General features: G+C 44.1%; 1 protein-coding gene across 1 annotated transcript; it reads right to left on the bottom strand.

Moving 5' to 3' along the window:
• Positions 1–26: 26 nt before the first annotated feature.
• Positions 27–27616, bottom strand: cmc1 (C-x(9)-C motif containing 1). Its single transcript, XM_084338203.1, has 4 exons — positions 27484–27616; positions 26529–26621; positions 6840–6930; positions 27–1865 (listed from the first exon to the last, which is right to left on the bottom strand). The coding sequence occupies exons 1-4, from the start codon at positions 27518–27520 to the stop codon at positions 1745–1747; spliced, it is 342 nt and encodes a 113-aa protein (XP_084194329.1). The 5' UTR covers positions 27521–27616; the 3' UTR covers positions 27–1744.
• Positions 27617–27985: the final 369 nt, after the last annotated feature.

Raw genomic sequence — 27985 nt, 5'->3', positions numbered from 1 at the left:
TCTCACACAACACACACAAGACAAGATTGATTGATTTCCATCTTTATTGATATTAAATCAAACACATGTCTGAATGTTTTTACAGCAATCAATCTATAATGTTCTCAAGCCTAAGGCAGATTTATTTGTGAATGTTACTTGGGTTTGCAATAAAAGTGATGATTAAACCTTTCAATTTCCTTATCAGTAAATTTAATTCTTGAATTCAATATAGTAATTACAATTGAATGGATGTTTATTTTCTGGAGTTGGTAAGAGTCTGCATGACATGCATGAAACACATTTGTTTCACTATCAATACTGAACATTACTAAAACATGTTCTCAACACACGACGATCTCAAGTTATCAAGCTCAGCAAAGGCAGAATAATCATCATTACCCTATTCCAATAGCCTTGCCTCATCACTTATCTCAAATAACCAAACCAAAGCTTATGTACAATATTAACACAGGGAAGCAAAGGTTTAGCAGATAGCTAGCATCCTCTGCTAATGGCTTCACTCTGCGACCCTCGAACCACGACCCCTAGCTCCTTCACCCTGAACTCTGACCTAGATTGTACAGGATGGAGTGTATTCTCCACTTGCACAACGTGAAGTAGGCATTTCCGGTAGGACTTCCGGGTTGAAAATGGTTCTGCCTACTTCACGTTGTGCAAGTGGAGAATAGTGGTAACTAAAGAGGGAATAGACTGTTTCAACTTGACAACATAACATGCGTTTGATCAAATCAATAGCGGACAGGAATTCAAACACTGCAACAGGAAATAAACGTGTGTCCAAGCTGTTCCCTAGCGACACATTGAAACCGTCTCTGCTGTAACTTTAGACCTTTTCAGAAACATCCTAGTTTATTCCCTACTGTGTTACAGTATCAGACATGAAATCAGAAAAAAATAAATAAAAGCGGTTTCCCTAGCAAAGTAGTTCTTCTGAAAATGTCTCTACAATAGGAATTAAGCTGATTGGCGAGTTATATTCCCCATGTCTACTGTACACTACTGGTTCAATTGACAAAAGATGTCTCGACTGCCTTCTGATGTATAATATTTTGCATATACGCACACGCAAAAGACAATATGTTGCTCACATATCACATAAAATAGGCACGATTTCTAGGGCTGTCCTCAACTAAATTAATTCTTAGTCAATTAATAGTCTACTCATTTTGTTGATGTAATTGACAGCAAATTGTGTTTTCCAAATGCAATCATGCAAAAGGACCTCTTTAGCATCAGACATGTACTTAGCGTTTTCAGTTAATAACTTATTCGGCATGGGAAAAACACAATACATTTATTTATTCTTAAATAAAAAAGCACTAGTCGACTAACATCAAACCGACCAATTAATCGACTAAGTGAAGGCATCCCTAAATATTTTACTTATTAGACTGTCAAACTAAAACAACCAACATTGTTGCCACTATATGTACGAAACCAGATCAGTGTCTAGGGAAGGTCAAGTCAGGGACCCAAATGAGACTTTTATTTTTGTCGTGGTTCACCCAGGCCTGTTGAAACATACCACAAACATTAATACCCTGTGATGTGGACTCAGGCCTGTTGAAACATACCACAAACATTAATACCCTGTGATGTGGGGGCCCACCAGACAAAAGCCTGCGACCCATTTTGGTTCCTGACCCATAGTTTAAGAAACCGGGGTGTAGGGCATATGGGAAAGGGGAGTTGGTTCTAGACTCCTCTCCTTTAAAAACAGAGATGGCTTCTGTTTGTTTGATTACATGCTGGTGGGCACCCTCTGTGACCTGTTCTTGGTGGCGATTCCCGTCCTCTGAAACTCCAGTTTGTCCCGGATGTACTCCTGTTTACACTCCTCAAAGAAGGCGGGGTCTTTATAGCTGGAAGAAGAAAAGAGTTAATTACTGTTATAGATCATTATTTAATTACTCATAATGAATATACCACCAGCGCTTGGCATCTGGAATCTGATGGGTTTGGGCTGCTTTCTGGTTCATACCAGCAAAAAGATAATCGGGGGTGGGGTGTTGGGGGGTCCTGGGGTGGGGGGATAGGAGGAAATGTCTTTTGTGGTGTCTATTGTGGTGTCTGTAATAGTATAAGTAGATTTCTTATGTTATGCGGTTATTATTTTTGCTATTATTAATGTGTTATTGTGAGGTCTTGTTATTGTTACTGTATTGTGTTTGTCTTGTTTTGTGTATAAAAAGAAATAAAAATATTTGATAAAAGAAAGAGAATCCGTAGTTTAATTGTATATAATATATATATATATATATGTATTCTTTACCGGATATCCACATGTCTGTACATACCTGCATATAATCCTTTTTACATATCTCATCATCATCATCATCATCATCAAACCTTTATTTGAATAAATAGGCAGGTTCATTCAGTATCACATTTTAAGGCAGATATCGGCCGATAATATCGGTAGGCCGATAATATCGGACATCCCTACTCTGGTTGGATGGGTTAGGGTTTCACTCTGGTTGGATGGGTTAGGGTTTCACTCTGGTTGGATGGGTTAGGGTTTTCACTCTGGTTGGATGGGTTAGGGTTAGGGTTACACTCTGGTTGGATGGTTAGGGTTACTCTGGTTGGGTGGGTTAGGGTTACACTCTGGTTGGATGGTTAGGGTTACTCTGGTTGGATGGTTAGGGTTACTCTGGTTGGATGGTTAGGGTTACTCTGGTTGGATGGGTTAGGGTTACACTCTGGTTGGATGGTTAGGGTTACTCTGGTTGGATGGGTTAGGGTTACACTCTGGTTGGATGGGTTAGGGTTACTCTGGTTGGATGGGTTAGGGTTTCACTCTGGTTGGATGGGTTAGGGTTTCACTCTGGTTGGATGGGTTAACCGTTAGGGTTTCACTCTGGTTGGATGGGTTAGGGTTTCACTCTGGTTGGATGGGTTAGGGTTTTCACTTTGGTTGGATGGGTTAGGGTTTTCATTTTGGTTGGATGGGTTAGGGTTTCACTCTGGTTGGATGGGTTAGGGTTTTCACTTTGGTTGGATGGGTTAGGGTTTTCACTTTGGTTGGATGGGTTAGGGTTTCACTCTGGTTGGATGGGTTAGGGTTTTCACTCTGGTTTAGGGATGCTCGATATTGGCTTTTTTACCGATACCGATATACCGATATTGTCCAACCCTTAATTTCCGATACCAATATTTTCCGATATCACATTTTAATGCCGATATCGGCCGATAATATCGGTAGGCCGATAATATCGGACATCATTTCCATAGAAATGTAAAAAATAAATAAATTGAAAACCGATACCGATATTTTCCGATATCACATTTTAATGCCGATATCGGCCGATAATATCGGTAGGCCGATAATATCGGACATCCCTACTCTGGTTGGATGGGTTAGGGTTTCACTCTGGTTGGATGGGTTAGGGTTTCACTCTGGTTGGATGGGTTAGGGTTTCACTCTGGTTGGATGGGTTAGGGTTACTCTGGTTGGATGGGTTAGGGTTACACTCTGGTTGGATGGGTTAGGGTTTCACTCTGGTTGGATGGGTTAGGGTTACTCTGGTTGGATAGGTTAGGGTTACACTCTGGTTGGATGATCTGGTTGGATGAGTTAGGGTTGGATGCCAAACTTCTTTTCATTGCACTGTACTTTGTTACTACTGTGCTGTAATGATGACAATACATTAGAATCTAATATAATCTAATTAGTAGTAATAATTATTACATTTAGTCAGGCCGGAGCCACAAATACTAGGCCAACCTCTTGGATTTGTTATCAGGTTGGATGTTTCAGGTTTGGATGGGGCTAGGATGTTCAGAGATGAGCGAGGCGCCACAGTCTTTGCCTAAGCCTAAACTAGGGATGTTTTTCTGCCCCAGATCCAAGTAATTTAATATTGATTATCTGCCGATACCGAGATGTGATCCGATATTTGTATTTTTCTGGATAAATCAGCAGCACAGTGGACACTTCAATTACATTAAAGTTAGTCAAATCCAATCCAATGTTGGCAAGAAATGCTTGGTAATTTAATAGTTCTGCTTAAAGAAAAAAATAGCCTACATCACAGCTTTCCCTTAAATGGTTTTAATTAATCTTTTAACAAAAAAAAGGATCTGAATTTGATCTGGCTTAGTATAGACCGGTGCTTCCCAATCCTCTCCTCGAAGCACCCCAGCCGTTCCATGTATTTGTTAAATTCCACCACCAGCACACCTGATTCAACTTAACTAGCCATTTATTAGTTGAATCAGGTGTGCTGGTGGTGGAATTTAACAAATACATAGAACGGCTGGGGGAGAGGTTTGAGAACCACTGGTATATAGACGATACCGATCAGGCTAAACTATGTTGTTAAATGCTTTGTGGACACTGGTCCTGTGCACTTCAATAGGTACAGCGTGACACCAACACATTCCGACTGGAGCCATGATGAAAGCACCTGCACTCTAGGGCTGAGCCCAAACGTTCCAACGTCCGGACCTTCGTTCGTTACGTTGGCATTCGAATTCTAAAATCAACATTCGAATTCTATAATATATTCATTTTAAAAGATACAAGATAGAAGATACTTTAATGCCACACAACTATGGTTGGTGGTAATCGTTTGCGGTACAGCATGTTATTTAAGCACTGGGACATAAACATGGAGCATCAAACGCCCCCCTCCCACCTCCCAATCCCCACAATAAATACATAAATACATACAGGACAGTCACATATAACAAGTGTCAGTTAGTGTCAATTCAGTTCAGTTCATGTTAATTTCAGTTCGGATGCTTGCCCGTCTGTGCAAAGGGGGGGGGGGGGGGGGTGGCAGGGTGTTTAGTGTTCGGACTGCTGTGGGGAAAAACTGTTTGTGAAGCGTGCATGTCCGGTTAGAATCGACCTGTAGCGACCTGAGGGCGTGCGCTGGAATAAGTGGTGTGCTGGGAGGGAGGGATCGCTGACTATTTGACCAGAGTGGGTGACTGTGCGTGAGGTGTAGATGGACATATCTACACCTGTGACATATGTGTCTATTCATTCTGTTTAAACCAATGGGGTTTTTCTTCACAGTTGCAGATAAAGATTAGGCTACACTAATATTATAGTATTAAAACTGATGAGTTATATTCATTAAATAAATTTGATTTAAATACTCATTTAATCAGATGAATCACTTTATTTAAATTGAGGATTTAGTTTGAGGATATTAATTTATTTAAAAAAATATATATATATTTAAAAACTATTTATATTATATAAACTATATATTTTTTTTATTATTATTATTAAAAACAAAGGTTCAAACGTCCGTTCAAAAAACCCTGACGAAATTCGAAGCCCAAAAACAGGCTTCGGGAAAACAGCCTTACTGCACTCATGGCATTCCAAGGTGCTGATGAATAAATACATTACGTTACTCACTATGTCGTCCTCACCCTAATAAATACATGTTACTCACTATGTCGTCCTCACCCTAATAAATACATGTTACTCACTATGTCGTCCTCACCCTAATAAATACATGTTAGTCACTATGTCGTCCTCACCCTAATAAATACATGTTACTCACTATGTCGTCCTCACCCTAATAAATACATGTTACTCACTATGTCGCCCTCACCCTAATAAATACATGTTACTCACTATTTTGTCCTCACCCTAATAAATACATGTTACTCACTATGTCGTCCTCACCCTAATAAATACATGTTACTCACTATTTCGTCGTCACCCTAATAAATACATGTTAGTCACTATGTCGTCCTCACCCTAATAAATACATGTTACTCACTATGTCGTCCTCACCCTAATAAATACATGTTAGTCACTATGTCGTCCTCACCCTAATAAATACATGTTACTAACTATGTCGTCCTCACCCTAATAAATACATGTTACTCACTATGTCGTCCTCACCCTAATAAATACATGTTACTCACTATGTCGTCCTCACCCTAATAAATACATGTTAGTCACTATGTCGTCCTCACCCTAATAAATACATGTTACTCACTATGTCGTCCTCACCCTAATAAATACATGTTACTCACTATGTCGTCCTCACCCTAATAAATACATGTTACTCACTATGTCGTCCTCACCCTAATAAATACATGTTACTCACTACGTCGTCCTCACCCTAATAAATACATGTTACTCACTATGTCGTCCTCACCCTAATAAATACATGTTACTCACTATGTCGTCCTCACCCTAATAAATACATGTTACTCACTATGTCGTCCTCACCCTAATAAATACATGTTACTCACTATGTCGTCCTCACCCTAATAAATACATGTTACTCACTATGTCGTCCTCACCCTAATAAATACATGTTACTCACTATGTCGTCCTCACCCTCAACCTAATAAATACATGTTAGTCACTATGTCGTCCTCACCCTCAACCTAATAAATACATGTTAGTCACTATGTCGTCCTCACCCTAATAAATACATGTTACTCACTATGTCGTCTCTCCTCACCCTAATAAATACATGTTAGTCACTATGTCGTCCTCACCCTAATAAATACATGTTACTCACTATGTCGTCCTCACCCTAATAAATACATGTTACTCACTATGTCGTCCTCACCCTAATAAATACATGTTACTCACTATGTCGTCCTCACCCTAATAAATACATGTTAGTCACTATGTCGTCCTCACCCTAATAAATACATGTTAGTCACTATGTTCTCCTCACCCTAATAAATACATGTTAGTCAGTATGTCGTCCTCACCCTAATAAATACATGTTACTCACTATGTCATCCTCACCCTAATAAATACATGTTACTCACCATGTCATCCTCACCCTAATAAATACATGTTAGTCACTATGTTCTCCTCACCCTAATAAATACATGTTACTCACTATGTCGTCAGACACTCCTTCAGGGCAGAGTTCACCTCCCGACAGCGGAACAACATGGAGAAGCCGTTGTCTTTACAGCAGTGGTTGAAGGCTGGAGAGGGAAGGAGAGACCGATTTGATTTGATTTGACATTTAAAAAAACACAAGATTCCAGAAAAACATCAAGGATGCTACACAAACAGACTTATTTCCATTGTGGTCCTTGGTCTCAGACAGACGAGCAATACAAAACATGACCACAAATAACAATTTGACAAACTGCATAAACATGAACATTTAAATTGCAGTACAAACGTAGCCACAGGCAACAATGTATCAGACAACATTTTCATGCATTTTAAAATCTAGTTTTTGACATTGTCGAGGAGCCATGATTTGACTTTTTTCTTAAAATTGTGTTGGCTACTGATGCATTTTAGCTGTGAAGTTAGCTAATTCCAATTTGTGGCTCCCCAGAATTTAAAAGAACATTTGCCCATATTTGTTTTGAACCTTGGAATACGCATGTCGGCAATGCTGGCTCTGGTGTTATGGGTATGCATGTCCCTGTTCCACTGAAAATAATTAGTAAGATGAATGAATGAATGAATACTTTAATTAACAGATTGCAGAATGGGTACAATACAGTACGGCATACACACAATTGTTAAGGGGATGCAGACCAGAGAAAGACGTTTGTCTTGTTTACATCAGGGTCCCCCATTTTCAATTCATAGTAACATTTATGACATACGCAACATATATGACATCATGACATTTATGGCATAGGGACATACATGATATACAGGTATATAGTAGTTACATTTGTGACATATACGATATGCAAATATACAGTACTGTTACACATAGATCCTGACAGAGTATATACATATGATGGGGAGGAGACTGTACATTAGGAGGGGGTGGGTGGGTGGGAGAAATATACATATGGTGTAAGTGGGGTGTAAGTAACATACAGATAAGTGGGGGCCCTATTGTTATAAATGTTGTGAACTATGTTGAGCTGAAGTTGAACGGACCTGGCTTCCAGAGGGAGCCAGCCCAGCAACTGGAAGTGTTTGCCCACATGTGCTCTGGAGGCTAGTCCTAGAGTTAATCTAATGAGTTTGTTCTGGGAAACCTGTAACTTATCTTTTAAAACAGAGACAGACAGACAGACAGAGAAGGTGAGACAGACAGAGAAGGTGAGACAGACAGAGAAGGTGAGACAGACAGACAGACAGAAATAAAATACATGTACGGTAAGGGTAAAAGCAGCCGTTTCTCAGGCAGAGATCATAACAGAAAGCTGCAGCGGGGGGCTGGGTTAGGGAGGGAGGGGGGCTGGGTTAGGGAGGCTCGGCTGGCGCAGCACTGGAGATGAGAAGGTGTGACAATCTGAGTGTAAAAGAGGTGCTGAAGGATTTGGGTCTTCAGCCCGTTAGCGAGCTCATTGTCAAGACTTTAATTAACTGTCAGGCTCCATCTCTCCCTCCATCTCTCCCCCTCTCCCTCCATCTCTCCCCTCCACGCAGCCTCCCTCACACCTCTCAGAATCCTCTCTGAACACCCGACCGACCGTCATAATTACCTTCATCATCAGTATGGTTATCACAGACACATCAGAATGCAGACGGGGGGGTTATCACAGACACATCAGAATGCAGACGGGGGGGGGACGACGACGACGACAGAAAAACCAATTGTGAGGAGCGGAGCAGCGAGACTAATCTAATCAACAGAGACCTCTGTCCCTCAGTGCAGAGCAGCTCTCTCAGGGAGGAGGAGGAAGAGGAACAGGAGGAAGAGGAGAGAGGAGGAGGAGCAGCAGGAGTAGGAGGAAGAAGAGGAGGAGCAGGAGAGGAGGAGGAGGAGAGAGGAGAGGAGGAAGAGGAGCAGGAGGAGGACGAGCAGGAGGAGAGAGCAGCGCTCTCAGCCACACTGAGGGTTGTAAGTGGAATCAGTTGTAAGTGGAATCAGGTGGAAGTGGAATCAGTCTGCATTTTTACTTCATTGTACTCAGGCTGTACTTTAGTTTGTATATTGTATTTTATACAACAGGTAGGTCCGACCATGCATTGTGATTGGTCGAGAGCGTTCTAAGCATCATCATCATCTAGGTCGTCCTCAGACGGGCCCTCCATCGGTGCTTCCAGTCATCCCGATCCTCCATGCATCTGGCTAGCTCGCCGGTGCTTTCTGCTCCCGCATCTCTCCTGAGTACGTCCACGTAGGTGAGAGTGGGATGTCCTTGTGACCGATGCCAGTGTGTTGGCTCCCACAGCACAAGTTTGCTAGTTGGCAGCTCATGGTGTCTCATGATATTCATGATACACTCACGGTTAAATCACCATGAATATTGAATGTTGTAGAAAGTTTCAACTGCCATTCATCAAACGGACACTGTCAACATGACCTACTCCACGGACAGCGCTACATTTGATTTAACGTACCTGTAGGAGCTATTTGATTTTGATTGGTTTGTGTCATGTCTGTAGTTGGTTAAGTTCATCACTGGGTGGCAGCGCGGAGCGCATGGGTTTATGGATAGAGGCAGAGGTGTTGGCTATTGCGCAATCAAGGTATGGGCGACGGAGAGATCTCGGTTTTTACTGCATGCACCACGCTCGTTTCACCATCATAATATCAATTTATGTAATCTATTGTTTTGCTCAGCAACCATGTATTTATGTTAATTACTTGAATTAAATGGGAACTTCACCCAACGGCAAGTGACAACGACTGGACATTACTTTTATCTTTAGTTGCGCGTCAAAGACGTGGATTTCCCGCACCCAGCCGAGCATCTACCAGGACATCAGGATAGTCGCTACAGTACCCGTTAACTATAAACCAGTGGATACTATAGATATAGAGGAGTCTAAGCAGAAGAGTGCTGTAATGTGCGTCCACAAGTGCGTCCACTCCGCCAGCATCACCGACTGCTGGAGAGACGTGGCAGAGACAGCGCACAGCTGTTCTGCAGGTGGAAAGACCCTGTCACCCCCCTATATGCTGCACGCAACCCCCATCCCTCCCTTATTGTTTAATAATGCTGTTTTTATGAATACCTGTCCTCTATATCTATGAAGCCACTCGTTTATAGTTAACGGGTACGTTCAATTAGAATAATACATTCTAGTAATTTGTTTGCGTTGCCAAGCGGTTGATAGCCTACTCCATTTGAAATTCCATAGCAATGATACATCTTTAGGAACTATCTTTCTACGCCAAGTTCACTGATATCGATATAAAGACCATAGAATTGTCTGTATTCATCCTATATTTTTCACAGACGGTGCAACTTGCTGTATAAAAGCAATAATACACGAGAACCAGTGGAATATCAGGAATATTGCCACTCTGTGATGCCTACGCCAATCGAGCTTTGCTCTCGTGGCTGCGGGCACATCACAGCCGTGGCAATATTCCTGATATTCCACTGGTTCTTGTGTATTATTGCTTAAGTATATTGTATATTGTTATTCCTCTTTTACTGTATGAAGCTCATTCTTAGGGGCTCATACAGAACCAAGCATTTCACTGTAATGTACATGTACCTTATACGTGACAAATAAAACAACTTGAAACTTAAGTGAAATCAGTTGTAAGTGGAATAGTTGTAAGTGGAATAGTTGTAAGTGGAATCAGTTGTAAGTGGAATAGTTGTAAGTGGAATAGTTGTAAGTGCAATAGTTGTAAGTGGAATAGTTGTAAGTGGAATAGTTGCTAGCTACGTAGATTGATGGGCTTCTGTTGTTGTATATTCAGCATGAATGTGTGTGAATATCGAATCACTATTACCACCAACATGTTGTGGGGAAGACATGGTCATATTACTCAAAGTGACTTGTTATCTTGACGTTTTAAACTAAAATTATTCTGGTCCTGCGCTGGTCCCAAGTTAACTTGAACATGTGATGACATCATCGTCCTCTTCTTCTAGGAGGTTCTACTTAGCGAGTAGATGCCGGTCAGCGCTTGCGGTTTTACTAAACTTGGCTATTTCAAATCATTTTGGCCACATGGAACAAAAGCGGCTACAAACTTTGTTTGTCCGAGGGAAGCAACCGTTGTGATTGGTGGATCAAGAAAAGAGGGCAGGGCTTGAGATTGAGGTAAATTGTAAGCCATTTTATGTGCACAGATTCTGCCAGGCTTCTAAAGTGACCTGCTCAATCAAATGAAAGTCGAATAAAAAATTATCTGCCCTCTCTCTAGACGCCATCCACACCAGAGGACAGCTAGGTGCAGAAAGGAAGGGAAGAGATAAGAGGGGGATGGGGAAGAGAGTGGGTAGGGAGCCTGTGAGGTTTCCACAAACACACTGAAGTCCATCTGCCCAGTCAGGCTGCTTAGTGCGTTTATCTCCGGGTGACGCCTGGGCATGTGCTCACCCACCCACCACCCGGTGTTTTTTTATTTTTTTTATTGTTTGTAAATGTTGTTATTTTCAATTTTCAACATAGAACAAGACATCACAATACAATACCGTCAATAATAATAAAAATAATGACACTAACAACAGTAATAACATTACAAGACAGGCAAACAGAAAAGAAAAAAGACAATACAAATTAAATAAGGAAATGACAATAGAAAATAAAATAAATAAAACAAAATAAAATAAGTGTGGCTTTCACGTGTGCGCCTTATCTCGTGTGCTATATATACGTGTGTTCTACCTACCCATATGTGCGTGTGCTTTACCTATGTATATGTTTTATGTGTACATGCATATATGTGTGTTGTGAACGTGTGCATATGACCGTGTATTCCCTAGTAGCCCAGAGTGCCTGTACAGTACTACTGCAGCCAAGAGGACACGTACAGTATCAATGCAGTCAAGTGGGTTTGTACAGTATTATTATAGTCAAGAGGGCATGTACAGTGTCACTGTAGTCAAAGGTATATGTACAGCATTACTGTAGTCAAGAGAACATGTACCGTACTACTGTAGCCAAGAGGACATGTACAGTATCAATGTGGTCAAGTGGGCATGTACAGTACTACTGTAGTCAAGTGGACATGTACAGTGTTACTGTAGTCAAGGGTACCTGTACAGCACTACTGTAGTTCAGATTCAGATTCCTTTATTGAGCCATTTGTGTAAAACACATTGGTAATTGTTGCAGCAATACAGTGTATGCATTCTTTCTTTTTTCACAGTAAACAAACACCAACACAGACAAGAAACGAAAACAGTGCAGTGGGGGATTAATCAATAAATAAAATACATATATATATATAAAGTGAAGTGTGCAGAGATCCAGTACGGACTAGTGCAGTGCAGTCAAAGTCATTGAGCCAGTGTCACTTGGGGGCAGAGGGGGGGGGGGGGGGGGGGGGGGGGGGGGGCCTGAGGCATTGATCAGCCTGGCGGCTGAGGGGAAGAAGCTCAGTCTGTGTCGAGCTTTCACAGCCTTTGGGATCCTCAGCCTTCTCCCAGAGGGGAGCAGGGTGAAGAGGCTGTGACCGGGGTGGGATGGGTCGGCCATGATCTTTCTCGCCCTCTTCAGCGCCCTGGAGTCGTGCAGGGACCTGAGGGAGGGCAGGGGACAGCCGATCACCCTCTCCGCGGAGCGAATCACCCGCTGCAGCTTGGCAAGATCTTTTGCCGCTGCAGCAGGGAACCAGGAGATGATGGAGTGGGTGAGGATGGACTCAATGATGGCCGTGTAGAATTGGGCCATCATGGTCCTCGGCAGTTTATATTTCTTCAACTGCCGGAGGAAGAACATCCTCCCCTGGGCCTTCTTGAGCAGGCCCGTGATGTTGAGCTCCCACTTCAAATCCCGGGAGATGGTCATGCCGAGGAATCGGCATGACTCCACGGAGGTCACCTGAGTGCCTCCCAGTATGATGTCAAGAGAACATGTACAGTATTACCGCAGTCAAGAGAACATGTACAGTGCCACTGTAGTCAATAGGACATGTACAGTATTTACAATGCCAGTACCGTAGACAAAACAAGGCAGCAGTGGGAGGTTACTGGTAATGGGGAAATCCGGCGAATACAGTGGTGGACAGTGCAGGCCCAATATGCGACAGATAGGGGTCCCAGATCTCATAAAAAGTGTCCAACTTGGAATGCAGCATACACGTAATATACTCACAGGGGATACATTCCATTATGATATTGTGCCATGACCTCATTGACGGGACCTCGTCCTTGATCCAAAACAACAGGATGTTCTTTCTAGCAGCAAATGTCAACAAATTGAACAGTCTCTTATGTTTGGAATTGGTAACATGAATATCTGGGAGGCCCAGCAAAAGGCAGAGGGGATCCAGCTCGATGGGGGTGTGAAATATGTCAGACAGTTCTTCTACAACGTCGTACCAGTAGCTCTGTAGTTTTACACAGGTCCAAAAACAGTGGACGTGATTTCCAATCTCTATCTTGCATTTAAAGCAAAGTGGGGACGTATTGGGATCCATTTTACTTTTACGGGCGGGGGTAATATGAATGCGATGCAATATTCTAATTTGGATGGCCTTGGTGCGGTTACAAACAGAGATTTTTTTTGCGTAGGTCCACGTATCTTGCCAGTCTACATCTGTGATTTCTATGTCCAAATCCTCTTCCCAGGACTGTTTAGTAACATAGGAAGATAAAGATGAATTAAGGTTCAGAGTACTATAGAAGATAGATATTTGTTTTTTGGGGATCTGTAAGGAGAGGGCTTTCTCTACCTGCGAGGTGGAGATGTCAGTTAAAAGTGAGGTGTCCTTGGTGATAAACTGCCTAATTTGTAGGTACCTAAAAAATTCCGCTTTCAATAGGCCATATCGCTGCTGCAGCTGTGTAAAGGACATTAGGGTCCGGCCATCAAACAGGTGGCCAAGATCGGTTATGCCCTGCCTATACCAGGTCTTGAAGCCGCCGCCGACTTGGTTTGGCTTAAAGTCGGGATTGTCTACAATCGGGGTAAGAGGAGAGGTCAGCTTGGCTCGGCCCTCCACCTTACGGACAGTCTTCCAGGCCTTGACGGAACATAATGTGATGGGGTTGGAGCACACCTTCCTCACAGACCTAAAGTCTTTGATAAATAGTAGGTTCCACAAGGGGGACTTAGATTGCGAGGATTCAACGTCCAGCCATATTGACAGTGGGTCTGCTCTGAGCCAGCCGACCATCACCCTAAGGTGTGCCGCCAGTTGGTAGTGTCTAATATTAGGTAGGTCTAGACCCCCATCTTCACTGTCCATCTGTAATTTGGCCATTTTCAGACGCGGTTTCTTCCCATTCCAAATGAATGAGCTTAGCCAGCCTTCCAGCACCTTGATAACCTTGTTTGTCAGCAGCACTGGGATCATTTGAAGAGGGTACAACAGTCTGGGGAGTACGTTCATCTTGACGAGGGCAATCCTACCCAGCCAGGAGATCGGTAAGGGGGCCCATCTAACTAAGTCTGCCCTTATGGTGTCTAAAAGAGGGGGAAAATTGGCCTTAGCCAACGTATCATAGGTGGGTGTCACAAATACTCCTAGGTAAACGAAGCCGGAGGGCGACCAGCGAAATGGGAAGGGCTCGGGCAGTATCGGGATAGATTTGAGTGTCCCAAGTGGCATTGCTTCGGATTTGGAAAAGTTTATTTTGTACCCCGAGAAGGTTCCAAATGTGGAAATCATGCGGGTTAGACATGGAATTGAAGAGTCAGGCTTAGACACAAAGATCAGCACGTCGTCCGCGTAAAGAGTGATTTTGTGCTCCCTCCCGCCCAGGGGCGGACCTTCCTACAGGCGATATAGGCGGTCGCCTAGAGCGCCACCCAGAGGGGGGCGCCAAAAAAAATATTAAAAAAATATTTTTTTTAATTTTTTTTTAATTTCTTTTTAATTTAATATTTTTTTTCTCTGTGCAGTTTTGGCGCCCCCCTCTATCTGCAACCATTATTTTTACATAAAAAAAATTCTAACATAAGGGGAAATGAGCCAAAAATCTAAAACAGTCGGTCGGTCTGAGCCTCAGCTTTAGGTGTTCACAGTCAGAACATGCTAGAGCGCTGTGCATTGATGGGTATCGGTCAAGTGTTTATAGAATTGAGCATGGGAGGAAAGAAAGACTAACGCAAAAGCGGTGCAGTGGTGAATCTCGCCTAGGGCGCCAAATGTGCTAGGTCCGCCCCTGCTCCCGCCCACTCTAATACCTGAGATCTCGGCTGACTGCCTTACGGCCTGTGCGAGTGGTTCTATGGCCATGTCGAATAGTAAAGGGCTAAGAGGATCCCCCTGGGGGTTCCCCCGCTGCAGAGGAAAGTTGCTAGACCTAAGTCCATTAGTCAGGACCGCCGACATTCGCGAGTTGTAAAGAACCTTGACCCAGTCAATAAAGGTGTCACCTAAGCCAAATTCAGCGAGGGTTAAAAATAGATACGGCCATTCTACACGGTCAAACGCCTTCTCCGCGTCGAGAGACAGAACCACCGCGGGGTGGTCTGTCTGACGAGTCATTTGGATGACATTGAGGAGCCGTCTCATGTTGTCGGTAGAGTTCCTACCCTTAATAAAACCGGTCTGATCTTCATTAATAATAAAAGGGAGTACTTTTTCCAGGCGCATGGACAGGATCTTGGAAAGCAACTTTTGGTCCGAATTGAGTAGGGCTATAGGCCTATAGGAGGCGCACTCCTCAGGGCATTTACCCTTCTTAAGGAGAAGGCAGATATTAGCCTCCCGTAGAGACTGGGGCAGTATTCCAACTTCAGCGGAGTGATTAAGCATTGCCAGCAGGGGATCTAATAGAATATGACCGAACTCTTTATAAAACTCGCATCCGAAACCGTCCGGGCCCGGAGCCTTACCAGATGGCATAGCCTTAAGGGCGCCCAGAGCTTCTTCCTTCGTAATTGGGGCGTTAAGGAGCAAGTTCTGATCTTTCGATACCTTAGGGAGGTGTAATTCAGCGAAGAAGGCCTGCATGTCAGAGAGAGCACCATCGGGTCGCTCGGTCCTATAGAGTTGGGCATAGAAAGAGGCAAACTCTTTGTTAATAGTTTTGGTGTCAAAGGACCTGACCCCGTTGGAGTCGGAGATTGAGGCTATTACTTGGGTGTCAGCCCTTTTTTTTGCCAAGTTAGCCAGGAACCTACCCGGCTTGTCACCGTGTTCGTACATTCTCTGTTTGGCAAATTTAAGAGAATATTCGGCGTCCTGGATCAGAAGAGTGTTTAGCGCCGCTCTGGTGGCCGTAAGCTCCATAAGCACAGCCGGGGCTGGGTTTGAAACATGCTGATTCTCAAGGTCGGCTAGTTTGGATTCAAGAAGTTTACATTGTTCATTTTTCTTGCGCTTCTTGGATGATACATAAGATATAATCAGTCCACGAGAAAATACCTTAGATGTTTCCCAGAGTAGAGACGGGTTATCCGTAGAGCGAAAGTTAATTGAGTAGAACATTTTAAATTCAGATTCGAAATAGGAGACAAATATATCATCTTTGAGGAGGTATGGGTTGAGGCGCCAACGCCTCGACAGCGCTCTCTCTTCTGACAGGGAGTAGACCAGGTATATAGGGGCGTGATCCGATAGAACGATGCTTCCGATTGTGCAGGACGATACTAGAAAGAGCTTAGAGGAAGGGATGAAGAAATAGTCTATTCTACTGTTGCTCTTGTGTGGGCCGCTAAAAAAGGTGAACTTCAGTTCTGATGGGCAAAGGGTTCTCCAGACATCCGAGTATCCAGTGTCTTCGCATAGGGAGGTGAGCGTCTTTGCTTGCCTAGAGGGGGGAGCCAGACTGGGTGGGAGTTTGTCAAGAGACGGTATGAGGTGACAATTAAAGTCTCCGCCCACAAAGGCGTTCTCAGAGGCCAGGCCATTAAACTCAGCAAATATCTTGGATAGAAAGTCAGGGGAATAGCCTGGGGGACAGTATACATTCATAAATGTAATTTCTTTACCCTTAAGAACCCCTTTGATAATCACATAGCGACCTTGGCTATCCACAGAGGAAGTTATAAGTCTAAAGGGGAGATTTGTATTGATCAATATGGCCACGCCCCTACTAAACGTAGAATAGTTTGTAGCAAAGACCTGTCCTACCCAGCTCTTTTGGAGTTTAGCAGTGTCGTTGGGCCCCATATGAGTTTCTTGTAAAAAAGCGATCGACACATTCTCCCTCCTTAAAAAGGTCAGAATCGCCTTCCTCTTAGCCAACCTCTGCAGGCCTCGAACATTCCAGGAGCAGAGATTGAAGCTCTCAGAGTTAGCCGTAGCCATAGAACATTGAAGGGCGTGTAGGTGGGGCAGACCTGGGCAAGCCTGTGGGCATGTAGAATTCACTTAACCTAAACACTATGCACACGTATTTCGAGCCATACATAAAACATATAATAATGACATAAAAAACATATAAATGTGTGGGACCGGTGGGTCTTTCCCCAACATCACAGGGACTCACCAACATTTCCAGAGACTTCAAACCTACCACTCGTAGAACCATCTCCATGGCCAACTGCCACATTTCCCTGTATACAAAAGTGCCTCAGAGTGTAAAGCAAACAAGAAGAAAAAAAATAAAAAATTAAATTGAACCATAAGCCAATAGTAAGGTCAACGGCTGGAACCCAGAACTGTCGGTAAAAAGGGGGGGGGGGGGGTGTATCTGCCAGGCATGCTGCGACAAAACAGGCGCGCAGTACCTCCACCAGGCCGGGAGGGGGCGATACCCTGTCCGCGAGACTGTTATCTCCCCTGACGCTGGCTCGACCCTACACAGTTATGCCTCCCCACCAGAGGAGGGCGCTGTGCCGGGGGCCGCCCGCCGCTCCCGCGAGCACATTGTCAGCAGCAAACATTAATGGGAGCCATGCGGGTTGCATGAACCGGTCGAGAGTCAAACAGGTGGCGCAGCCACGAGACCCCATCTCTCTCGACGTGTAATCAACAGTAAATGCATCCCGGTGGCCATGATCAAAAACATGGCCGGGAGCTGGTATATCGCGCAAAAGTCATAAGCGTGGCAGAAATATCCGAAACGGAATAGAATAGGTCCCGCTCCTTCCGAAACGTTAACAGTTAGCAACCTAGCCCGCGGCTATGGTCGTGCATCAGTACAACAGTCATAACATACTTGTCCCCCCCCTCCCCTTATGTCAAATGAGAAAAATAAAAAGATAACTTTCCAGGCGAGGCCTAATGTCAAGTATTCATCCATACTCACATATGTAATAAGATACCAAATGCGACCCCTTTCTGTGCGATAGCCGTAGCAGTATGCTAACGCTCCATCGCTACTACCCCGTCAGGATCTGATGAGGCCGGTGTCGGGTCCGCGTTCAGCTCCGGTGGAGCCAGCGTCGGGTCCGCGTCTCGCCCCGGTGAAGCTGGTGTCGGGTCCGCGTCTCGCCCCGGTGAAGCTGGTGTCGGGTCCGCGTCTCGCCCCGGTGGAGCCAGCATCAGGCCCACGTCTCGCCCTGGTGAAGCCGGTGTCGGGTCCGCGTCTCGCCCTGGTGGAGCCAGCGTCATGCCCGCGTCTCGCCCTGGTGAAGCCGGTGTCGGGTCTGCGTCTCGCCCTGGCGAAGCCGGTGTCGAGGTCCCTCTGGGTCGGGCCCTCAGGAAGTCCATGGCGTCCTTGGGCGACGGTAGATGCAGCCTGCCCTCCTTGGTTCGGATGATTAGCTTCGCAGGGAACTGGAGCGATGGTTTAAATCCGCGCTTGTACAGGGGCCCCATGACATCACGGTATTGTGAACGTTGCTCGACCACCTCGGGGGGGATAATCTTCGAAGATAGCGACTGGTTTCCCTCTGTATGTCAGATTCCCCCTCCTCTTGCGAGCTTCCAGGATAATAGTCTCTTTGATCTTGTAGTGATGTAAGCGGGCAATTACGGCCCTAGGCCTGGAGCCTGGTGCTGGTCTGGGTGTTAGCGTCCTGTGGCAACGGTCAAGCTCCGGTGGTGTAGCGAGGACATCTTTCCCCATGATTTCCACCAGGACCTCCGCGAAAAAGACACTGGGACGGTTGCTGTGCAGGGATTCGTCCAGGCCCAGGATGCGAATGTTAGAACGCCGACTACGTGATTCAACATCAATTAGCTTGTTTCTTAGCTTGTCGATGACTATATCCTGAGCTGTGCATCCGACTTCTAGCTCCACCATCCTATCCGACCACCTATCCATGCCGTCCTCCACGGAGGTCAGGTGTTGGGTATGGTCTGCGACCACCTGCTGGAAGCCGTCGAGTCTAGTCTCGAGCGAGGCAGCAAACGTTCTGAACTCCGTGGTGAAGGCCTGTTTGAGCTCATCCATTAGCTTAGCCATGGTAGCCCCATCCACAGGGGCGGTCTCGCTTCTCAAGACTCGTGCAGTCATCACGCTCGTTATTATTTTTCCTTTTTGGGTCGAATAGTACAGTCTTAGATACGGATGTTGTATATTAGTGGTTCAATCACCTTAAAAAAAAAAAAAAAAGGCTTTTTAAAGTAAAATAAAAGTTTGGGAGCGGCAGCGTGGCTCAGAGACACTCACATCCTTCCGACCCGGAACCGGAACCCACCCGATGTGACTTAACACACCCACCCACTCACCACCCGATGTGATTAACCCACCCACCAAATGTGACTTAACCCACCCACCACCCGATGTGATTAACCCACCCACCCACCACCCGATGTGACTTAACCCACCCACCACCCGATGTGATTAACCCACCCAGTCACCACCCGATGTGATTAACCCACCCACCCACTCACCCACCACCCAATGTGACTTAACCCACCCACTCACCCACCACCCGATGTGACTTAGCTTCCCTTTGCTCAGTAGGACGAGAGTTGTAGATGCAGTATTCTTGTCAGTATTGGACTATAGTGATGTTATCTATAGGCATGCAGCTGCATCTACGTTGAAGCAATTGGACTCTGTATATCATTCCGCTTGGGTTACTTGCCCGAGAAGTAAAATGTGGATTCCGGATTTTTCTTTTCTCAATCCATTTTTATTGAGTCCATTCCAATGCGTGCATTACCATCCGGGAGACGATAGGGGGCGGTATTTTCCCTATTCGAGTTCAGACAGATCTCCACTGGTAACGTGAGGCTAGATTGATGAAATATGAATGGAAATCGCTAATAAAAAAAACAACGATTAAAAACGGCATATCTCGTCAGCTGGCACTCAACGGTTGGCATGAAATAACAAATTATGCCGTGGCTGGCACTCAAAGTGTAAAGGTCCCCCGAGTTTGCTCTGAACAGGGTACATCTGCATTTTGTTATTATGATGCCCCTCTAGCTCATGGAATGAACTAAGACTAAGTCCTTGGAGCTTGGAATTCTCCCCTATGTTGCAATTAAGTTAAGCCTTCGTCTCCAACCTTTGTCAATCAAGTAATCAAGCTACGTGTTTTAATTGATTTGTTATCCTTGCTTTTTGCCTCATCTTGTTGTCTTTGTTGTGATTTTATATGCTTTTTTTTGTTGCTCATTTCTGTATACACTCGACGTGACTGTAAAATGAGGTAAACCTCAGTTGCCTTTCGAGTTAAAATAAAGGTTTGAAATTAAATGAAATGAAACTTAACCCACCCACTCACCCACCACCCGATGTGACTTAACCCACCACCCGATGTGATTAACCCAACCCACCACCCGATGTGATTAACCCACCCACCCACTCACCACCCGATGTGACTTAAAGGTCCCATGTTTTGCTATTCCTTTCACTATTTGGACAATGTTACACAATTCCTGAGTCTATGGAACACATGTACGTTTTTTTTTTTTTTTATTCATTGTTTTGTATTTCTAATCAAGTACCGTAAAGGAGCATTTTTCCACTTCAAGATTTCAAGCTGTTTTGGGCTGGGCTCCGCCCATAAGCGCTTTGAGTGACAGTCACTCACACAGCGTGATACATGTATACAAGAGAAAGCGAGAGAGAGAATGACTGAGTGAGAGGGAGAGAGAGGGAGGATACATCGCTCCATGCGCGCATGTGCGCTGTGTGAGCGGCTCCAGCGATTGTGTGTCAAATGCAGGTGGACCGTGGAGAGAGGGAGAGTCAGGGACAGGGAGACCGCTTCCGCATTATTCCCACTGCTCCGTTGTTGAGCGAATTGTTGATTCTCTCTGTCGGCACCCGCGCACGTCAACCCGTTTGAGGAAGTGTCAGTATTTCCACTCGCTCTGTTGTTGAGTGCGCTACAACCATAGAGGGGTCGTTAGTTATGCAGATCAGCAGCACCTACTGATGTCAGCAGGGAACAAACTTAACTTTTTGACTTACCAGCCATTTGGCTGGTAGATTTTAAAAACTACCAGCCATCCAGATCTTTTACAAGCCAAAAATTATAAATAGCTTTTTAGTATATCGCCATGTGTTATTATTACTATATAATACTCTCGTATGCTATTTTCAATTAATATCATAAACAACATAAGGAATATTAGCCTAATTTTGAGTGGACTGAAGGAATGAGTCGGCGTTAATAGTTTTAAATGCAAATAATTTATTGCGAATTTATTTACAATATGGAAGCAAAAGAATTAAAGAACATATTAAAACAACTTCAAACAAGATAAACAAATCCATACTTGCCACCTACAAGGCAACAAGGGATGTTAGCGGAGTCTGTAATGCATCCAGCCTTGTATGGAATAATAATATAATAATATATAATATCATGCATTGTTATGTAAACAATTCCACTGGGTAGGCTTTACAACCATAATTAGCTGAAAGTGAAAGCCGACACACCTATATGAACATGCTGGACTAACGTTATAAAAAAAACACAATAAACTTACTCGCACATCCAAGTCCCTGTATGGTCTTGATTTTTTCGCTATAGCGTGGGCGTTACGGAATAGTATCCGCATTTTAGCCAGAGTCGACTCTGACAGCTTGGTCAACAGTCGGAGCAGCCAGGAGCGGAGTAGACTGTGCTTTGTATACAACAGAGCAGTCCCTGTGACAGCGTGACGTCTCGTGGCTTTTGATGGCTTCCAGTTTCATTACCGACGTCCCGATGACAAATGAATTTCGTTTTCTTTTATCCGTTGCTTTGGCACGACATGGTATACAAAACTTTACCCCCCCCCCCTCAAATTTAAGCCATTCTCGCGGTTTCCCGGAATCAGATGTGTACCATTTCTGGTTAAATGTCCTAACTACACCGACGCTAGTAGCAGGTGCAGTGTTATCGGTGGTGCTGGTGGTAGCAACTGACTCGTCAACGTTAATGTTGTCGCCTGTTTTTCTTAATTTTGAGGGGGGACCCGGGGGAGCTACTCCGGGAATATGCCTCCACATATTTGGTCAAATCAAATGCAAAATTAAATATCAGAGCACAATCAAAAACGCGATTGCAGGGTTTTTTTGTAGTAGGCTAAAGAACGGATGAAGACAGATCTCATGTGCGTCTCATGTTACAAACTTGATCTCGTGAGCAGAGCGCATCTCACACACACACACAGTTTCACTTTCGTTTCAACTCACCACGCCCGCATCCAATAGGGTCCAGCTGCAGCCCCGGAGATTGTTCCAGATTGGGCAACTTCCACCCGCTCCCACGACATTTCTCTCGCTCAGCTGGAGGCTACACCCTGCATCATATTAATGCCGACTCATGCAGTGGATTTAGTTGGCCGCCAGATGGCGCCCAGGCCTTAATTTATGACGGCCAAACATTATATCTACAAGCCTGTGGCGGTGGGCGTGTGACTATTTTGTACCCTGGATGTCAGGGAGCGAGTCAAATCAGAATGGCTTAGTTCACTGGGGGAGGATATTGTCTCAACTGAATTAGAGCAATCCGCCAAAATGAGAATTAGAGACACAGACCCCATTGATACAAACCCCCATTGCTAGAAAACAATGCTAAACACTGGAAAAGGCCATTTATAAGACAGGGGACCTTTAACCAACCCACCCACTCACCACCCGATGTGACTCAACCCACCCACCCATCCAGAGTTTAGCCGTGATGTGGCCTCGTCTCCACTAGCCAGGGTTTAGCCGTGATGTGGCCTCGTCTCCACTAGCCAGGGTTTAGCCGTGCTGTGGCCTCGTCTCCACGAGTCAGGGTTTAGCCGTGCTGTGGCCTCGTCTCCACTAGCCAGGGTTTAGCCGTGCTGTGGCCTCGTCTCCACGAGTCAGGGTTTAGCCGTGCTGTGGCCTCGTCTCCACTAGCCAGGGTTTAGCCATGCTGTGGCCTGTCTGGCACACAGTGAGTGTCTCCCATTTACATTACATTTACATTTTACATTTAGTCATTTAGCTGACGCTTTTATCCAAAGCGACTTACAAGTTCTGTACGACAAGCCATCAGGAAGGGCACAACTCTATCAGCTGAGCAACAATGTTCATCAAAGTGTTGAGTGCTACAGTGTAGGTTAGTTTATTAGGACAAGTGCATGACAGTACGGTTAGTTAGGGTTAGATTTTTTTTTTTTTTTTTTTTTTTAATTCAATTGTCTTTAGAACTTGGTAAAACCTGGCTGGACCCTGGCTGGACCCCGGCTGAGACAGACACCTTTTCACAACCTGGCCAGACCTGGCTGGACCCCGGCTGAGACAGACACCTTTTCACAACCTGGCCAGACCTGGCTGGACCCCGGCTGAGACAGACACCTTTTCACAACCTGGCCAGACCTGGCTGGACCCCGGCTGAGACAGACACCTTTTCACAACCTGGCCAGACCTGGCTGGACCCCGGCTGAGACGGACACCTTCCACAACCTGGCCAGACCTGGCTGGGACTGTTGTATCATCATGATTTAGCTTGTGTAGCACAGTTGTTGTTAATCATGACACGACAGCCACAATAGTAGATTAGATTACATTAGATTCAAATGTATCATCATCATAGTACAGTACAAACGAAAAAAGGTTTGGCATCCAACCAGAGTGCAAACGTAAAAGTAAAGTACAATAGTAATATACAATGTACAGGTGATTAAACTGGATATAAAATATATAAATTAGTACTACTGAGTAATAGTGTTAATCAGATGTATGTGCAGAGTTGTAGTATCAATATTATGTACAGTGATACAGGTATAAAGACACTATGGTAGTAAGTCATACTTGTAGTATTAATATGTACAGTGATACAGGTATAAAGACACTGATAGTAAGTCATACTGGTAGTATTAATATGTACATTGATACAGGTATAAAGACGCTATGGTAGTAACTGTAAGTCATACTGGTAGTATTAATATGTACAGTGATACAGGTATAAAGACACTATGGTAGTAAGTCATACTGGTAGTATTAATATGTACAGTGATACAGGTATAAAGACACTATGATAGTAAGTCATACTGGTAGTATTAATATGTAGTGATACAGGTATAAAGACACTATGATAGTATTAATATGTACAGTGATACAGGTATAAAGACACTATGATAGTATGTACACAGTACACAAAGTAGTAGTGATTTCACAGCAGGTTACAGCAACCACAGAGCAGGAGTTATCGATGTTATGACTCCAACTAGACCACCGCTGAGGCAAAGCAACACAGTGGTTTTTCGACTAGTTGCCAAATAAGAAAACACACTATCTTCAAACCACAGTAGGGACGGACGGACGGACAGACAGACAGACAGAGAAGAGACTAGGGATGCCCCGATCGATCGGCCAGCGATCGGTATCGGCCGATATTCAGTATAAATATGAGATCTGTGAATTCCGATCAAAAAACATGATCCAATTCTTAGCGGAGATCTCACTCGCTGACTTTTGTCTCAGACACACGGAGCTGCAAACTGCCGCTCCTCCTCCTCCTCCCCTGCCCCTCCCTTACCCGTGTAAACACAGAGGAGGCTCCTATTGCCTCGGGCAATAGTCTGCTCTAGTCTAGTGCATGGGACCGTGAGCTAACGTTAGCTACCTAGCTAAAGTTACTGTTTAAACAAAATTACCCAGTCAACTATTCACTTTTAGTTTAATACATGAGGCATTGTCTAACGGTATCTAGCCGGCTAGGTACTGATAGCTCCTGATATCAACAAATGCTCCAGCAATAGTCTAGTAGTGCATGTTGATACCTCCGTTAGCTCACGTTAGCTCACGTTAGCTCACTGTTCAAAACGAAATGTCCCATTAAACTAAATAGTTCACTGAGGCGTTGTCTTAACACATTGGGGACGAAGCACGGATATATCCGGCTTTCGAATCCATGCGTTGTGGACAGAATCACAGAGATATCCGTGGGAAGTTGTTATTGCTTTTATTCCATTTTAATAACCTGTTCAAAGTCGCCGAGCGGCACTGCAGATCTTCCCTACTCTATGAATTTGACAATGTGCAATACCGGCCAGATCCTCTTAGGGGCGCTATCGCGCTACTGCAATGTGCCCTGTGGGCGAACGGATCAGTCTCTTTGTTGTCTTTTAACGGAGATTTGAGTAGCACGATTCTGGATCTGCAGCTTGGATTACGTTTCGAATCGCAGATTTCACCATGCAATAAGGGGATTTATCATCAGCCAATGGACATATCGATCTACCAGATGGCGATCGATAACGGGGAAATGCTCGGGGGGATCCCACCGGCTCATGGTAAGATCTTTTTCACGTAAATTACAGCCCGATCAGAGCTTGCTATGATACTCAACCAGCCGACCAGCGTATGTGGCTACTTAGACGAACACGGTTATTGGTAATCAATAATAATAAACAACGTCCCCCGCCCCCCCCCCCCCCTTTCATGCATACATGCTTTGGGATCGTCCGGATCATATGCAGTTAGAGTTATTTCTGTAGCATCTGTAAAACGGAAATGCCATTGGATATAACGTTAGCAGCTATTAGCTCTATAACTAGCCTTCCAGAAAATATACTAGCCCAAATTCGCTATAAAATGAGAACCTATTGATGAATTTTTTTTTCTTTAAACCATTTTGAAGGGACGGTTTATGCACTCAATTGACAATGAGAATGGACAGATAGCAATACTATAAAGTATAGATTTAGCTGTACAAAAAGCCACACGTTTGTTTACAAAAGCTGGCCCTCAACCATTATATTAGACGGGCCCCAGTGGCCGCGAAAGTGTTAACGTTATCTAGCCGGCTAGCAGTAGCTACAGATAGCTCCTGATATCAATGTCTTATAACATTGATTCGATGCGTATTCGAGCCCCGGCTTGCATCGCAGTCACGTACGGGGCTAGCTGAGGGAGTAGGGTATATCTGCAGAGCCGCAGATACCCTGCTGAGGGCATGCTGAATGTGATTTGACCAAAGCAGAGTATACACACAGACAGTGGAGATAGCAAGCATTTTGACTTGTTGCGTGGTGGCGATGTCTCGCAGATAATACAACTACAAGTATAATTATATAATATATATATTTTATTAAAAATCTTTTTTTTTAAAGTATATATATATTTTTTTAAATGTTTTATATAAAACCAAAAACGATCGGTATCGGATGATATGGCTCAAGACGATCGGTATCGGTGGCAAAAAACGTGATCGGGGCATCCCTAGAAGAGACATACATACAGACAGAGAAAAGACAGACAGAGAAGAGACAGACAGACAGACAAGAGACAGACAGACAGAGAAGAGACAGACAGACAGACATAGAAGAGACAGACAGACAGAGAAGAGACAGACAGACAGAGAAGAGACAGAGAAGAGACAGACAGACAGAGAAGAGACAGACAGACAGACAGAGAAGAGACAGACAGACAGACAGACAGAGAAGAGACAGGTCACAGACAGAGAAGAGACAGACAGACAGTACCTTCGACCTTCTCAACACAGAGTCCCTTGGCTTTCTCCCTCATGATCTTAGGAATCAGGACATCAGTCTCCACGTGCCTCAGACGGGGCTCCTCTGAACAAGACACAGACAAACAGGACCTTTTTATTGTATTTAAAATAGCGACAGTATATATATATTAATGTCAGATTACAGCCAGAGGCTAACTTCCATCTGTAGTCCCTTTACAGGTCTTGATTGATTGATTGAAAACTTTATTAACAGATTGCAGAATGGGTACAATACAGTACAGCTCAATACATACAATTGTTAAGGGGATGCAGACCAGAGAAAGACTTTCGTCTTGTTTACATCGGGTCCCCCATTTTCAATTCATCAGGACATGACATACATGACATACAGATATACAGTACTGCTACATCTATACATTTATGACATACCAGATTTGCAAATACAGTACTGTTTGATACAAAAAGAGTCCAGAAAAGAGTATACATTTGACGTAAAATGTCAATGTATGTCGATGTTAACAGAGCAGACAAATTATTACACATGTACACAAACTGCATAACCACAAGAACATTATAATAGTACACGTACAAGTTATTAAACTACATAAACGTTACAACCATACAAATAAATAGTCTCCCTCTCTGAGAATCATGGATTATATATAAACTAAGCTATGGTTAGCTTCTTGACATCATCACAACAAGTCAAACCAAACAGACAGGCCACATGTTAAATCACTTGAGGATGTGTGAACTTGGAATTCACTCAATTCAGTATGTATATACCATGTATGTATAACTTAGCTAGTAACAGTTTAATATAACTGCATGATGCGACGTTAGCACACGTTAGCTAAGTTAGCACACTGTGAGGTTATTTATTTCTGTTCGCGTTAACGTTACACAGCTCAGACAATATTCACCTCGACCATTCAGTAAGTGTTATGTTGTATATTATACAATACCTGCTTTAATAACGGCCTCCTCCTGTACAGCAGCCATTGTTGGACCCGTGTGACCTCTCTCTCCAAGCAGCACACTGACTGACTCCAAACACTTCCGCTGACGTCACGTAGTGGAGACGAACGAAGGTTATCCTATAACCCTAGTTATATGATTAGCGTAGCTTTTTTGCTACGATTTTTTTCCGTAGCCTTTGTTTGCGAAGACCCTCTCTGATTGGTTTAGCGCCGAAGGGTCTTCTTCTTCTTCTTCTTATTTGAATTTCCGGCAGAGTAGACGCTCTCTTCCGCCTTGTACATTATATAGGCGTGTTCGAGATGGGATTCTCGAAGACACTCTGATGTCACGAGACCGCCGCCATCTTGGTATAGGGGGACCATACGGATTTCTACCATCAAATCCATGCATTGAGCTCCGTTTTTATTTCATGTTTTATCACATTCTTGTTAATTTCATAACATTTTCATACGATTTGTTTTGAAAATATTGAGGCCAACATGGCAT

The sequence above is a fragment of the Notolepis coatsorum genome, assembly GCF_963971535.1.
Source record: "Notolepis coatsorum genome assembly, chromosome: 2".
NCBI lineage: Eukaryota > Metazoa > Chordata > Actinopteri > Aulopiformes > Paralepididae > Notolepis > Notolepis coatsorum.
The sequence above is the reverse complement of the archived record's forward strand: the minus strand, read 5'-3'. Positions and strand labels throughout refer to the sequence as shown.

What these genes read in the sequence shown, in the direction of transcription:
- cmc1 (XM_084338203.1), bottom strand. Translation starts at nt 27,520, where the DNA reads ATGGCTGCTGTACAGGAGGAGGCCGTTATTAAAGCAG. An exon ending in CTGTGTTGAGAAGGTCGAAG is followed by an intron (nt 6,931 to 26,528) that starts GTACTGTCTGTC and finishes TTCCCTCTCCAG; the next exon opens with CCTTCAACCACTGCTGTAAA. An exon ending in AAGGAGTGTCTGACGACATA is followed by an intron (nt 1,866 to 6,839) that starts GTGAGTAACATG and finishes TTCTTCTTCCAG; the next exon opens with CTATAAAGACCCCGCCTTCT.